The sequence below is a fragment of the Spodoptera frugiperda genome, chromosome 9, assembly GCF_023101765.2.
Source record: "Spodoptera frugiperda isolate SF20-4 chromosome 9, AGI-APGP_CSIRO_Sfru_2.0, whole genome shotgun sequence".
Classification (NCBI taxonomy): Eukaryota; Metazoa; Arthropoda; class Insecta; order Lepidoptera; family Noctuidae; genus Spodoptera; species Spodoptera frugiperda.
In genome coordinates, this window is record NC_064220.1 from 8,789,402 (window position 1) to 8,804,784 (window position 15,383).

Genomic DNA, 15,383 nt, shown 5'->3' on the forward strand with positions numbered 1-15,383 from the left:
TATACTAAAAGAATACCTTATTTTCATCATCATAATATATCAGCCACGAGAAGCCCACAGCTGAACACAGGCCTCCCCCAGTGACTTCTAGATAGGCCGGTTGGAGGTGACCGGCATCCAACAGCTCCCTACGGTCCTAATTAAAAGAATACCTAAGACGAAAAAGTTAATTCGTGTAAAACATACTCCCCCATTCAAATCTATGTTTAGTGTTTGAATTTCGCCTAAGTAAGTGTCTTGGTACTAAATTAATTTAGATGATGAAACATACTAAAAACATGTAGATAAGACCGTAATTCTAAGAATGAGACAAAGATTTCAAACCAAAGAATTAATTATAACTTTAAATGTGTCACCAAACACTTGTTCGGTTAAAGAATACCTAAACCACGGACTGGCATTGTTATTATATTTAGTTTTTCATTTATATTGAGTCATCTGAAAGTGCGAAGATACATAGTCGAGCATCACGTGTGACAAAGCTTAGCAAACAGGAAGTGCATGACAATCTGTTGCAGCAAACTAAACCAGTAAACCACGCGTTGGCATGTAAAGCCAGAGATAGAAAACACTATCTAACTAAACGAACGACAGAATAAAAAAAACAATATAAAAAAAATATAAATCTGACAAGTGACATATGCAAAATGGCGGCGACTACAAATTGGCGCCAATTTTACTGTCACATTTTTTTTATTGTTTGAATTGAAATTATTACGATAGAAAATGAAATTACAAGTAATGAATTATAATAAATTAATATTAGTAGAGAAAATTTATTCTTACATACATAAATACAAAGGTTTATCACCCCTGCTGCACTGATAAAACCATGTTAGGTCAAGTTCACAAGCTGTTTACTTTGTCGCGTTATTAGCAAAATGTGAAAAAAAATCAGTGTAATAGCCGCGTCGAAGCGGTTTATAAGTATATAATGTGTTTTAATATGTTTTTGTATTATTTTATTGTTTTGTTCACGTTTGTGTTGTGCTATAGTGAGGAGGATCTTGGATACAGTTTAAATATTGGAAACGCTATCGATGTGTTTGCGAAGTGAGTTTCGATGTAGACTGTTGTTTGTAAATATTATTATAACTAGGTGTAATTTAATATAGATAAATAATTAGTGTTAGTGTTAATCAGTTACGTTCTGTTGTTAGGTGGCTCATGAACATTAGTAAAAATAAAATCTGAACAAATAATAATTATTATTTTGTTTAACGAAGTAGCTTATTTTATTAACGCTAGGAAGTGTGCTAAATAGTAAATATTATTATGTCTTCGTCGTTAGGGCCTAAGACTTCACGAGTTTATTTCGCGATAAGTTCTAAACAAAATGCCTTAAGATTTCTTTATGATGGAAGTAAAGTAGATACGATTTGTTTTAGTTTACAGTGTCACTACAGTTAAAAGAAGAGGTTTCTTTTTCTATAATAGACCAGCTTCGGCTGTGTGCTATTATTTTTCGACTTTTCCAACTAAAGATTCCTTTTTTTTTCTTTCATAAAATCATTTTTCTGACATTAACAAATAATAACAACAATAAAGAAACTAGTTAAATATTACCTGAATTTATATTATAGTAAAGTACAAATTAATGTTCCTTTCTCCATACCATCACCACGCCATCATCATTTAGATACCTATCCTATACCAAATATTAATGAGGATACAGTGTATTTTAAATAAATACGAGCACAAACACATAAAAATAACCACAATCGTATTATCAACAAATTGTTACCAAGTGTTAATAGTGTTTTAATGAAATAAAACATCTACGGAAAATTCCTAGGTGATAGGAAAAGAGACTTAATAGTACCTACATTATATGGTTCATTCGGTATATGGTTCAAAATATAATTTCACTATAAATCACATACCCAAATAAACATAAGGGACTCCTTTGTTTAACAATGAATAGTCTTTCAACTGATAATAGTCATGTAGGTACGCAAATCAGCGAAAATATTCACTCACTTTGACAAAGCATTTTAATGTTAATATCTATACTATAAGAGTCTAAATTCGTCTGCAGCTATGGCGACCTGTCCCAAGTAACACAGGTAATATCAGCAGACTACGAAGGTGAAGAAAGCGAAGACTCCATAGTTCCGTTCAGCGAAAAGAATATAAAAGTCTTCACCAATGTCACCAGCAAGGAAAGCGGGGGTGAAGCCGATGGAGTTACTAGCATGGAACTCATGCTATGTGAAACATTCGATGACCTGCTTGATGCATACTTCAAGAATTTCAAGATCGAAGGGTGAGTTTTCATGAAATTCCTATAATACGAATAATAATGGAAGGCAACGCAACGTCACGCAAACATTACTACAAGTAATACCGCTATACAATGTACACCGACTTTTTCACCATTTGTGTTTAAGTCCCATGTAATAGGGGGTGAGCCTTTTGCTATATACTGGGCACAATTCCAGACTCCGTGCTTCTATTGAGAAATTTTCGAAAAGCCGAAAAAAGCCCAGTAATACTATGCCCGACTCGGGAATCGAACCCGAGACCCCTTGCCCGGCAGTCGCAATTGCGACCACTCGACCAATGAGGCAGGCGTTGCAACAATAATGGAACTTATAATAATATATCCAAGTTTAATAATTATACATTTTACTAATAACCCAATAATGACAATCCTTAAACAGTAGATGATGTTTGTAAAAACAACTAAAATGTAGAGGGCACGTGAAAGAACATGTGATTGATATCACAAGTCATAATTTTTTGAGACATCATTCGGTAAAAAAGTTGAATCGACTTACCGACCAAGATAAGAAAATTAAAGAGACGAAACAGTAAATTATGATGCGGGTTATAACTTAAGATACAATGACGTCAAGCAACGATAGCGCTCTCCATGCTATGAAGAAAGGATTACCCGGAAACATGAGTAAAATTATAATCTACAAAGTCAAAGATTATCAAAAATTCATAAAGAACTCTTTGTTTCACAGAACAGACAAGCCATGGAAAGCGTTCATGGGAGATTGGATCCACGACGAAATAATGAGGACATTCGGCATAGAATATGAAATAATGAGGAATTTCGGCATAGATTGTTGTTTCGTACTTGTCAAATTGACGAAAATGCACAAGACGGTAGAACTGGGGAACTTGAACAACGTAGGCGTAAAGGATTATGTTATGAGAGCCATTGAAGATCTGAATGTAACAAACACTGCAGATGTCAGAAGGTTCATGAAGAGCTATGGGACGCACTACATCCATTCTTATGCGACTGGAAATATTATTTACCAGGTACATGTAACATTAATATAAAATACACTAATACGACTAGTCCAACGCAACATCTAGCAAGATATTATTAAATTGAAATCGATAATAAGTACTGTAATGTATTAAAATAAGTACCGATAATATTTATCATATTTTTTTGTCCTACTTAGGCAGTTGTCCCACCGGCAACGATTAACGAGTAACGAGTAGAGCTAGAACTAGCAACGAGTTAGCGAGACGCGGGGAGCGAGTGCATAGTTCCGATATTTGTGTAGCTCAGCTATAAGCGAGAGTGCGAGTGAGGCGGGCGATTACTCGCATCAGTACGATACGCATTGTAGAAAAATGACCACTGGTTGTTCTCTGTCGTAAGTTCTAATCGCTTGGCGAGTGTCGCCGAGCGAGTGTTATCTTTCATAGCTCTTGTCGCTCAGCGACAAACTAGTGAAGCGAGCACTCGCCGGCAGTGTGAACAGTCAGCGATCAACTGTTTGTATATGCATCTCTTTTGTTTACACGGAAAGTATATCTATTGTACGTTTCTTGAGCGAGAAAATAGCCAATAGTTAGTCATTTTCTCGCCGTTGGTGGGACAACTGCCTTACGTCACCGGACCAAAAAATCTTCAAAAGAGAATTTGTTATTTAGCATCTTTAGTTAGCAATATGATTTTTCTACATAATAATGCATGCAACCATTTAATTTTTCAGGTGTTCAAGTACAAGAGGCGTGGATTTGACTTACTGCGTTCATACATCGCGATGCGCAACACTGGACAAGCAAGTTCTGCTAATCTTCGCTTCTATTTCTCATCATATTTCCTCAAACAAGTCGGTGATATCAAAGTAAGTTGTATTTGATGCTCCACTATTTACCTATAGTGCAATACAAAGTAGCATCTTTTATCTGAAATGAATATTATTGGACATGTGTAAAGCTTTTGATAACCGTCTGTGTATTTTACTATATATTGCGGTGAGATTTATCGTATTAGATGTTAACTACAATGTATCTCATATATGTAGTATAAATCCTGACATCAAAAAGGATCAAATATGAACTGAAAAACATTTCAGTTCAAGCGCCATTTCAAATAATAACAAGAGTTCTGCAGGGCAGTATTCTGGGCCCTTCATAAAATACACCTTACAAGTTTCGTCAAATGTTATAAATCAAAGATGTAAACTACCTAATTTTTTTGTGATTAACATAGAATTTGTTTGTCCATCTACAGATAGCTAGCGGCAATAAGACAATAGAAACATGGGCACGAACCAATCTTCGGGACAGCCAATACCTTTACTCAAGACCAAGTCTTCTACGATTAAACTACAACGCCGTTCTAGTTCACAAGTTGAACAATTTAATGGACAATGGAGCCTTAATAGCCCTTAACTTGAAGACTTTAAGGCCATTATTCAGAGACAAACGCAAAGCAGATAAATATGCTGAAATAGTACAAAATGATTTACAATTATGGGAAAACAATGCTTAGTTTAATTTTGAAAATTGTGATTTAATATTGTTTTAAATATAAAAATTAACTACTGCACTCAGAGACATTTAATGATTACTTAAACTTTATCTTAGCAACGATACGAACGTACTAGGTTAAGTAACTATTAAATGACTCTGAATACGGCAGTAAGTTATAGATTCTTATTTAAATAGCAAACTACTTGTAAGCTTAAAGATTTTGTACGTGTTATAAAGTTTGAATAAAAAGGTAAAGAAGATTACCCAATGAGCTTACTTATTACGATTCAGTAAGCAGATTAACTAATATTACTATCCACACACAGACCATAAGCCACCGAAACACTATAAACACCAGTATTTCATTACGAACAAAAATAAAACCATTAAAATACTTACTAAAAGTTTTAATTTATTAATACCTACCTATAGTGAATAGACAAAATGTCACATTAATATTAAAAAGTTTGACTTGAAACTACTAAGCTTGCAGTAACATAACGTAAATTAGGGTTACCAGTGAATAAATTAACAATAATACGATAGGTAACAGATAAAATAAGTGCTTGCACGATGATTTGTTAAATAAAAGGGCTTTATCAGTTATTTTATGAACCCCATGTAATACATTGGTAAAAAGTCCAGATTAGTAGCTACTACTGGAAATTTTAAAACTAAATTTCATTATTACACATTACCCGACTTCAAATTCAAACACAAATCCCCTTGCTTAATTTATCCAGTGCTTACTTAACGAATCGTCGTGCAAGTTATTGTTAAAAATACTTAAAACTAAATATATTTAGAGATCTTATAAGCATAGCATGAACATAATTCGCAAGATCTTTAATTCCTTCAGTTAAAAACTTTTTTAAAGTTGGTCACATCGTAAATTTTGACATTTCATGTCTTAATACCCAATTGATTGATTGCGATCATACTCAAATAGACTAAAATAATATTTGTTCCGTAAAATGGAAGAAAGCATAGCTCTTTCAGTCACGGTCAGATATAGACTACAAAACAAATGTAAGTACATGCTTGTATAATCAAAAAACATATTGTCTTGTCTGCTATAAGCCGACCATAGCGGATTAGCCATAATATTGTTTGTCGTCCATATCTGACGATGACGGTCAAAAGATTAAATACCGTTTGTAATCTCGTTATTCCTATTCACGACTATGATCGCAATCGTTCAATGCACAGCTTAATTCTAACTTACAATCATCTTCGATATCGCCTAATGACGGCTAAAGTATTTGTGCCACCAGATGGCGCTGAGATAGTTTAAGGTCTTATTTGTATAATTTACTCAGCAACTATACGGTTGATGCTGTGGCTGGGGAACAGTGTGTTGTGCAATGTAACGTAGGTCTGATTCCCGCACGGAACAACTCTTCGTTTGATTCACAAATGTCGAATAATTTGTCACTAGGAAATTCTCTATTGAACAAACAGGCTCTTAGTAGTTCCATCTGGTGAGCACAAAAGACCCTAGTCCTCATTACTCCCTTTATAAATGCATACAAAATATACTCCATTATTTAATGTAGAATGTTTCCATTGAAAATAACAATGGACATTATACATACATGGTAAGTCTATTTAATATTTTTCAAAGCTAAAAGTACCTAAGCTCGTTTTCGAAAAAAGTATAATTTTTAATAAGTTTTTTAACTAAGTTGGAGTTGTTTTTTTAGCAATTAATATTATTAGAATGTACTTTATTTTCATTAGATAGGTAGGTGTCCATTTTTTCCATTTAGGTTCTATTCAGTTTAAAATAGTTAAATTTATATTAAAAGGTGAATTTATACATAAAAGTCCAAGATAGATGTGAAATGTTTACAAAAACAACTAAAATGTAAGAAAGACTACATCAGGCTACACCAAACTAGATTTTTCTGTCTTTATATCCTTTTCCTTTGGTGCTTAGTAACAAATAGTAGTTATATAGCAAATTATTATAGTACAGAAATATACGTGAGTCACATTAATTTATCAATACGTAGTTATTGTATTTAAATAGTCCTTTCTATAGCAGCTCGATAAGATATAACACTTAAAAAATTGGGGTCAACATTAAATTTTAGTCCAAATCCGTAAAACATGAGTATTTTAGTTTAAATTTTCTTCATCGAAACACTCCAAAAGTTTTATCCGTACTCTTGATATTGGGATAAGTCATTTGGCACTTGATTTTTTTGGCGCTTAGCAAGAACCTTGCCTGATGATAATGATGAGTACCTTTATAACCGCGCCCAATGGGGTATCTCCCTATTTTCCCATTTTCTGTTTCGCTTGTTAGATCTCATCTCGTCTTGCCGCCTAGATTTCAGCCTTTCTCAGTGTATTTCGTAGGTACTGGTGACTCTTGTGCACGCAAATTGGTTGCGTGCAACCCGTTTCCCGTTGACGAGTAGAAGCAGCGGGTTGTTGATACGTATCGATTTGAAGTCGAAGCTCTGGAATTGTAGGATTTTGGGTTAATATTTTGTCGAGATTTTGCAATACACAATAATAATATTATGTCGCTAATTGTAAAAGAAAACGTTTTGTTTCTATAGACTACTGTCTTTATTACAGACGGCCAGTATCGCCAGCATTAAAAAATATTTTTGAATGGTACACGCATGCACGTATAAAACACTCACTAACGTGAAAACAAAAATATATTTTTGTGGAAACATCTCGAGATAACAGGGGCAATTATAGGTACTTTTCTAAACAGGTATAATATATCTAATATTCTTTAGTAATCGTTTCAATTTTCCTGCACCAGACTACATTGGCACCTAATATAAAGTTACTAACCAATCGATAACAAAAAAAAAAATGAAAACATTCCTATTCCTTATTAGTCATTAAAAAAGTCACAATATACCCAAAACCCAAAAAAAACTACTTTTCAATTCAACTCACCACATCTTCAGCCTCGTACTTGTGTGTGCGCATGAGTGGCTCGGGTATGGTGACGCAGTCGCCGATGATGGCGCCGCGCCCGTCCGCCCAGTTGTACACCGTCACCAGCACGCATTCCATGCTCTCGTCTACTAGCGCGAATGTGCTGGAATAGATGGAAATTGGAGTTTTATTGAAATGCTTATTATATGCGTATGTATGAAGACAAAATAGGTATACACTAAAAAATACATAATAAGAGGCTAATCGTATGATTTTTCCATAAGTGCTGAAGCTTTTTAATATCTTATAAATTGAACCATAAATAAATTAGGCACGCAATTTTTCGATTTTATTATTATTCATATTTTGCTTTTATAAGTTCGCTGTTTTACATTTAAAGCTGATCAGATTATTTTTGTTATTGTTTAATAAGAGATTCGATAAGATCTAATAGTTACCTAATTTAGTTTTAGTTTTAAACCTAGTTTTAGTTTATCTACGAGTGCTATGGCAGTCTAAATTTGATTGTAGGTAAACCATTTATCATTGTAGAAACTAGAAACTAGTAGTATCAATTGTTTAAGAAATATTTCTTCCCATAATAAAGTATTTTCTAAAAAAAGAGGGGATTGATCCACTTATATTTTCATTAAAATATTTTCTTCAAATTACAAAAGCAGCTAGCGTCTAAAAATGCCATGTGGTAATGATAACATTACATAAGCTACCTAGGTACATCTAATATATAAAATTCTCGCGTCACAGTTTTCGTTGCCATACTTCTCCGAAACGGCTTGACCGATTTTGATGAAATTTTTTGTGCTTATCCGGTATCTATGAGAATCGGCCAACATTTATTTTTCATCCCCCTAAATGTTAGGGGTAGTAGAACCCTAGTTTTTTTAATTTTCCGCTGACAAAAGCGCGGGCGGAAGCTAGTTTATACCTATAAATAACCCATAAATCCTGTACAACATAGACATACCACACAAACTGACGTCGTGTGATCCCATCCTGGTGGTAGAGTTCGGTGACGGGTCGAGCAGTGTTCCAAGCGGTTAAACTAAGTATCCGTTAGGCAAGCATTCGAACAAGAGAAAAAATACACGTGCTTTTTTAAAACGGAAACTTACAAGAGGCGAAATGACTGTAGAATGTTTAACATTGGATTCATTCAATTTATTATGTAAGTATCTGTCTTCAATAATAATTATAGGTATCTCTTTTGGATAGCGGACAAACAAGCGAACGGATCACCTGAATTTGTGAGTGATCAGCGTCGCCCATGAATACCAATAACACCAGAGAGAGAGAGAGAGGAGTTACAAATGTACTGACTTTTAGGAGGTGCCTCAAAAGTAGATTGTGTATAGAAGTATCCCACAAAAACATTTCATGTTAAATGTTGCCAAGACGAGACCATATAGCTCGCACTGTCAAAAAGTAATCAGATCCCGTGTAGAGCCAAGTTTTTAACCCTATACTTTTGAACTGGCGAGTAAAATTCTTGCCGCACGGACTTTTTGCTATTCGTCATATGGGCTTGAGCTTAAAAATCTATTCAATCTTCTAAACTCTTTCCGTGCGGCCAACTCGCCAGTTCAAAAGTATAGGGTTAAAAACTTGGCTCTACACGGGATCTGATTACTTTTTGACAGTGCGAGCTATATGGTCTCGTCTTGGCAACATTTAACATGAAATGTTTTTGTGGGATTTCATTTCTTTTTGTAGGTTGCTTATGATAGAAAGATAAAATGAGCGACAAATTCACCTACTAAACTACTAAATTTATAAGAAAATTGGAAACGTAATCCTAATACTTTTTATCAATGAAAATTAAAACACTAGTATCTAAACCTTTACCTACTAAACTACTAACAATTAAATATTAGGCAAATGGTTTTTTTCTCCGCGATAGCAAACTTTTAAATCACCGAAATATTCCGAAAACTTTTCATTCAACGAGACAACTGTCAACGACGTCTGCCCTCGCGCGTCTGCCCGCGTTCGGGTGCCGCGCTCGCTGACGGGCCGATTATTTTTAGCTACTGCGTGGGGACGAGGGGGCAGGCGGCGGGCGTTGGCGCATACTATACTTACGATGCTTATGTTCAAAAGTATAGGTTGATTAATAAACACTTACCGAAGTGAAGTGTAGTAATATTATTCATATCTAAGTACTTATGGGTAGGATACCTAATGTTTTGATTTGATGAAAAGTTTGTGTTCTATGTACTTGTGTATAATTTTCAGATCTCAAGCAGGAAATAGGGAATTAAGTTTCCCTATTTCAGATTTTTACCCCTCCGCGGCCGCATTCAGACCTCTAGCGTCAAAAGTTGCGGAAGTCTCGAACAAACTTTCACCCCCTAGTTTAAGGGGTTGGGGGGTAAAAGTTCCAAGTTTTAGGATTTTTTTGTTGTTTGGGTACTAATACTAGCTTACATACCAAATTTCAGTTTTCTAGGACTTCAGGAAGTACCTTAAGAATTTTGTTGATCATCAGTGAGTGAGTGAGTGACGAAATCGGGGTATTTTAGATATCAATAAAATCTAAAGTATAAGAGCTATGCAATTGAAACTTTAGAGGTTTATTAAGTCTACCACTGACATTATATCCTGAAAATTTTGTTTATCTGGTATAACCCAAACTCAAGTTATGAAGGTTCAAAAATACGACGAAGCGCTTCGAGAAAAGGTAGGTAGTGCCCTTGCGCTTCGCTTGGCTCGTCTTGGCGGGGGCACTACCGTGCCCCCAGATAGAAGCTGTCCTTTTCATTTAATGAAACCAAAAATTTCAATGAAAATTAACTTTGAAGGCTTGCTAATAAGTTAAGTTTGTATAAAAGTCCTAAATTAGGTAAGTCTGTAAGTTTCTATTCTAAAATTCTTTAAAAGGTATGTACCTAGTATGGAGTAGTGCACTAATGAATACATTACGAAAATTACATTAATTAATCCAGGGCTGGCAGACTCGAAACTGTTAACGACAAACATCAGTCGCTACATCGTGAATTCAAGATTTTTCAACTTTATATTATTGTAATAAAGATGAAAATCAATTAATTCCACTTACAACTAAGCAACCAATTACTGTCGTTATGATGTTAAGAATCCCAGCCCGGTAATAAATAGGTGTAATAGATAAATAAAAAAAGGGAATAATTACAATAACTATGGTTAGCAAAGTAAATAGTCAATGAACTGTTTTTAAATAAATTTAAATATATAAGGTAATTGGTAATTAGTGAACGATATTTAAACATGTGATTGTACACATGACAAAAAGTTGGTATGTGAAAGTTTCTTGTAATCTTGAGTACAATCACGTGTTTAAAATCCTTCACTAATTACCAGTCACCCTATATACCTAGTACCTATTTTGTACACAATTCCATGATAATACAATGGATGTTATGTATTTACAGCTTAAATATATGTATGTAAATGTAAAAATGGTTAGCAGCTAGATTTACTATTAATTATTATTGTGTAGTCTAAGCCTAGCCTAACCTAGCCTAGCATAGAGAATATAACTGTACAATTCTACAAAAACTTTACAAACTAAAAAAAAATACATTTACTCACAATGGTACCGCATTATCGTTATGTATGGAGCCGACAACTTTGCCCAGGATCACCCTGGCTTCGTTAGGACCATCTTCCAAGGCATCCAGGCGAGTATGCTCGAGCGCCACCTCGCGGCGACCAGCGAAGGAATGAAGACCTTCACCGTAAACACCTAACATCTTTTTGTCAATGGCCTGGAAAAGTAGATAATGAATAGTAGTAGTATAGTATAGTCTGTGTGCTCTATCTTCGGCCACATCTTCGCTTCGCTGTCCTGGCAGTAAGCGGGTTGGTGGCCAAACTCAGACTTATCAATGCAAAACAAAATGTATATAAGTATTTAAAGTGTGCTCACAAAAAAATAGATCACATTTGGGGGTATCTTAAGATCCTACTCGACCACAGACTTGAGAGAAGCCAGATACCAACACTTTTGGTTGGCCGGCTCGAATAAACCAACCAATCAGGGAATAACGCGCTCTCGTTTCGATTAATTTAAACGAAAAGCAACAATTTGTGGATTACTCAGTGTTGCTCCGTGCGGGAATCGCACCCTCTAGACGTTGCACGGCAGCCAGTTGCCCAGCCACCGCACCAACTGTGCAGTCTATAATGATGACTAACAAAGAAAAAAATAATTTTATCGGTTTACTTACATAACTAAAAAACTAGTCGAGTTCCTCGTCAAACAGTTACATGAGTAAGCCGATAACATAATAATTATTAAGATTAAGTTTACCTGCACCATAGTAGCCAGTTTCTTCGCCTTCAGTTTGCCACGGGTCTTCACTAAGCTGTGAGCTGCATTCAGGAAGGTCACCAGTCTCATTCGCTCCTGCTTCGGAGGCTGCCACGGTGGGTCCAACCGACTGGCGTACTCAAAGTTAAACAACGCTTCGTCGTAGATCTCTGAATATTTTAGGGCCTGAAATGTTATAATAGCTCATTAATACATGGTTTTTTTTCTATACAACGGCTGCAAGATAGCACACGGCCCACCTGATGATAAGTGGTTGTGAACGCTTGCAACATTTGCGGCATTAGGTACATGCGCTTTGCTTCTTGATTCAAAGATTTATTGAATTGATGATATCCAAACAAATACTGTTCAAAATGATGCAATATTTAAAGTACAATAAAAAATTAAGTTAACTACATATAGCATTTCGGTAATTGGGCGTAAGTAAATTATCGGTAGTTTAAGAAAAATAAATCTAAAATGATAAGACAAACCAAAGGCAACTAAGAAAAACTACAAAACATAAACAAAAGATCCATTCTACAAGATACAATCTGTTTACGCAACTATCTAGTTAATTAAATTAAAGGGATTTTCTGTTTACGCAACAGACAAAGGCAGACGTGCACATTACAGCACATAATGCCGCTATATAATGTACACCCACTTTTTACCATTTGTGTTTCAAGTCCCATGTAATAGGGGTGAGCCTATTGCCATATACTGGGCACAATTCGTGCTACTACCGAGAAATTTTCGAAAAACCGAAAAAAGCCCAGTAATCCTTTGCCCGACCCGGGTATCGAACCCGAGATCCTTTGACCGGCAGTCGCGCTTGCGACCACACGATCAACGAGGCAGTCGACAAAAAACATAATAAAAATAAAACTTACAATTCCCTTATTGTAGTACAAATCAGGTTGTCCTTTAGCAATCGGGTCCAACGAAGCTTGCTTATAAGCACTCATACATAGCTTTAACGTAGCCGGGTCCTGTGCAACCATGAAGAACTGACACAGGTAAGCATTGCCCAGCACCGACCAGGACACTCCATCCTTGATATCCTGGCTTACAGCCTCCTTGGCCAAATCTACACTTTTCATAATAGCTGTATGGGCTTCTGAACGCTTTTTGTCACTGTTCTCTTGGCGTAGAATGATTGATAGGCATCGCAGCGATAAACGGTTGCGTTCCTAAAGTAAAATATTACAAATTATATGAGGCAGTTAGCAGGGAAAATCTTTAAATATTGAAAAAATCTTTGTGACAGAAACCCGTTCCTGATAGGTGTTATGGAGAAAATTCATCTAATAACTATTATTTGCTATGCTCTAAAAATTAAAATAATAATCTATATTATATAGAAATCAATTGCTGTTAATTGGTTTTGCTAAAACTCGAGAATGGCTGGATCAATTTGGCAAATTTTAGGCTTGAATTACTTGTGAAAATCCAGGGATGGTTTAAAAGGTGAGAAAAATAATGTCTGAGGTATTACAAGGTTTTCCAGGTCAGCTAGTAATAATAAGAAATAAAATTATGACCTGAAAAAATATAAAAAACTGACTTCAATGACTAACACCTACCCACTTAATGTAACTTACATGTTTCAAAGCGCCTTCAAAGCTTGATTTAGCCTCTTTCACATTCATGTTTTTCCAATAACTCTCTCCGAGTTCATTCCATGCATCTATTAAAGCTGGGCATAGCTTGACAGCCTTGCTGAGACACTGCGTGGCCCTCGCGTCGTAAGTAGGACTTATGTTGTAGCATCGTCCTTTCATGTAGAGGAATTTGGCTCGAAGTGCTTCAGGTATCTGCGTGTCCGCTGAATTCATTTTAAAAGTAAAATTAATTTAATAAATATGGTTTATTTATGTTTATGGTGATTTTGATAGTTTAAGGAAGTAACAATGTTTATTTTGTTGAACAAGAATCCAATTAGAATGTGAAGTGATCAAATAATCAATAATATTCACATAATCTGTAAGTATCTTATGATTATTATTTGTTTTTAAACAAACACACTTTATTACAAAAATCACAATTGAATTTTAAGCATTACATATTAGGTAGTACATAAAACAAAAAGAAAAAATAATATTACCATCAATTGACTCGAATTTCTCAACTAACACTTCTTTCTTTTCTTCTACCAATTTATTTTTCTCTGTAGCCAAGTCAATAGGGTGGTTTTCAAAGAACAAATCCCTATATGAATAAAGATCTTGAAGTTCTTTCTGTAAACATGAAAAAAAATCTAGTTTTAAACTTCATAATAACTAATCATTCTTATAAAAATATTTATTCTCTTTTTACAGAATTGGGTTTCTATAAAAACATATTTTTATCGATTAAAATATAGTTTGATTAATTTCAAGGTGTAATATTCCTTGTTCAGACTAAATAAAACAAATAAATAACTGTAATAATTTTATTATTCAAGAAGCAACATGGTTTTTTACTTACTAATAAATTGTCCATCACCTCCTCTACATTTTCCAAGATATCGGCTTCTGTATCGGAATCTAGAGACATTTTAGAGCTTCTTGTTTCACTCCTTAATTAATTAGAGATCTCAATATAAATTTAATTTATTTGCCGACCGACACCAAACCCGAAATTCAATGAGAAAACTAAAACCAGAGAGCCAAGGCCAAGCAATTTTTTTTTACTGTCAATAAATGTCAACTTGTCAAAATGTCACTATCTTCTTCTATGAGTTTATGATCCTACGTTTTGTTTTAACAATTAGCAGAGAAAACAAACGATATAAAAATGTTTTATCTTATGATGAAATTGATAATATATTGACAAATCTTAAGAATAAAATAAAAAATGAATTCTCATCAATTTATTTGGTAAAATTTGCACTTAGTATACTTCTACAGTCATAACTTTTCAGTTTGACATTTTGTTATCATTGTTACTGTACTGATAACAAATAAACAAGTGCAATAAAGAACACTCGAAGACTCAAAGTATTAAAACAAAATTGTCAAAGAAAGTTGTCTTTATCTTGCCTGGACGCATTTATTTATAGAAGAGTTACGCCTTATTAATATTGTATTGTATTCGAAATTCTTCATACACTGTTATTATTTAACAATGGCATATTACACAGACATTATAGAAGACATAAATGGTGAAACTCAATGTGGATTGTGTAAAATATCTATCCGGAATAGTGATATTTTTATTGAGGCTCATTTAAATGATACGGAACATGCAAATAAGTATATGGAAAGACTGTATATACAGAATAACATTGAAGTTATTGGTAAAGAATTAAATTGCGGTTTGTGTAACAGTGTTACATATGTATCTGAAATTTTAGAGCACTTGGACAGCCCACAACATAACGATAAGAAGAATCAGGTAAAGAAATTGGTCGAAAAAGATGGAGGGCTGCTTGTGTTACCGGAGAATATATCAA

General features: G+C 34.6%; 2 protein-coding genes across 2 annotated transcripts; one reads left to right on the top strand and one right to left on the bottom strand.

Annotated features, from left to right (window-relative positions):
- The first annotated feature begins 842 nt into the window (after positions 1-842).
- LOC118271205 (torso-like protein) lies at positions 843-4,807 on the top strand. Its single transcript, XM_035587201.2, has 5 exons — positions 843-1,053; positions 2,039-2,266; positions 2,973-3,276; positions 3,966-4,100; positions 4,490-4,807. Exons 1-5 carry the CDS (start codon positions 935-937, stop codon positions 4,748-4,750), a joined length of 1,047 nt encoding a protein of 348 aa, XP_035443094.1. The 5' UTR covers positions 843-934; the 3' UTR covers positions 4,751-4,807.
- Positions 4,808-5,123: 316 nt separating this feature from the next.
- LOC118271204 (tetratricopeptide repeat protein 5) lies at positions 5,124-14,613 on the bottom strand. Its single transcript, XM_035587200.2, has 8 exons — positions 14,417-14,613; positions 14,055-14,187; positions 13,552-13,775; positions 12,841-13,140; positions 11,948-12,133; positions 11,227-11,402; positions 7,657-7,801; positions 5,124-7,199 (listed from the first exon to the last, which is right to left on the bottom strand). The coding sequence occupies exons 1-8, from the start codon at positions 14,483-14,485 to the stop codon at positions 7,080-7,082; spliced, it is 1,353 nt and encodes a 450-aa protein (XP_035443093.2). The 5' UTR covers positions 14,486-14,613; the 3' UTR covers positions 5,124-7,079.
- Between the last annotated feature and the right edge of the window lie 770 nt (positions 14,614-15,383).

Coding starts and splice junctions, on each gene's coding strand:
- LOC118271204 (XM_035587200.2), bottom strand. CDS start 14,485: ATGTCTCTAGATTCCGATACAGAAGCCGATATCTTGGAAAATGTAGAG. Junction 13,141..13,551: donor TTGAAGGCGCTTTGAAACAT/GTAAGTTACATT, acceptor ATTTTACTTTAG/GAACGCAACCGTTTATCGCT. Junction 7,200..7,656: donor AGTACGAGGCTGAAGATGTG/GTGAGTTGAATT, acceptor CTACAATTCCAG/AGCTTCGACTTCAAATCGAT.
- LOC118271205 (XM_035587201.2), top strand. CDS start 935: ATGTGTTTTAATATGTTTTTGTATTATTTTATTGTTTTGTTCACGTTT. Junction 1,054..2,038: donor GCTATCGATGTGTTTGCGAA/GTGAGTTTCGAT, acceptor ATTCGTCTGCAG/CTATGGCGACCTGTCCCAAG. Junction 4,101..4,489: donor AACAAGTCGGTGATATCAAA/GTAAGTTGTATT, acceptor GTCCATCTACAG/ATAGCTAGCGGCAATAAGAC.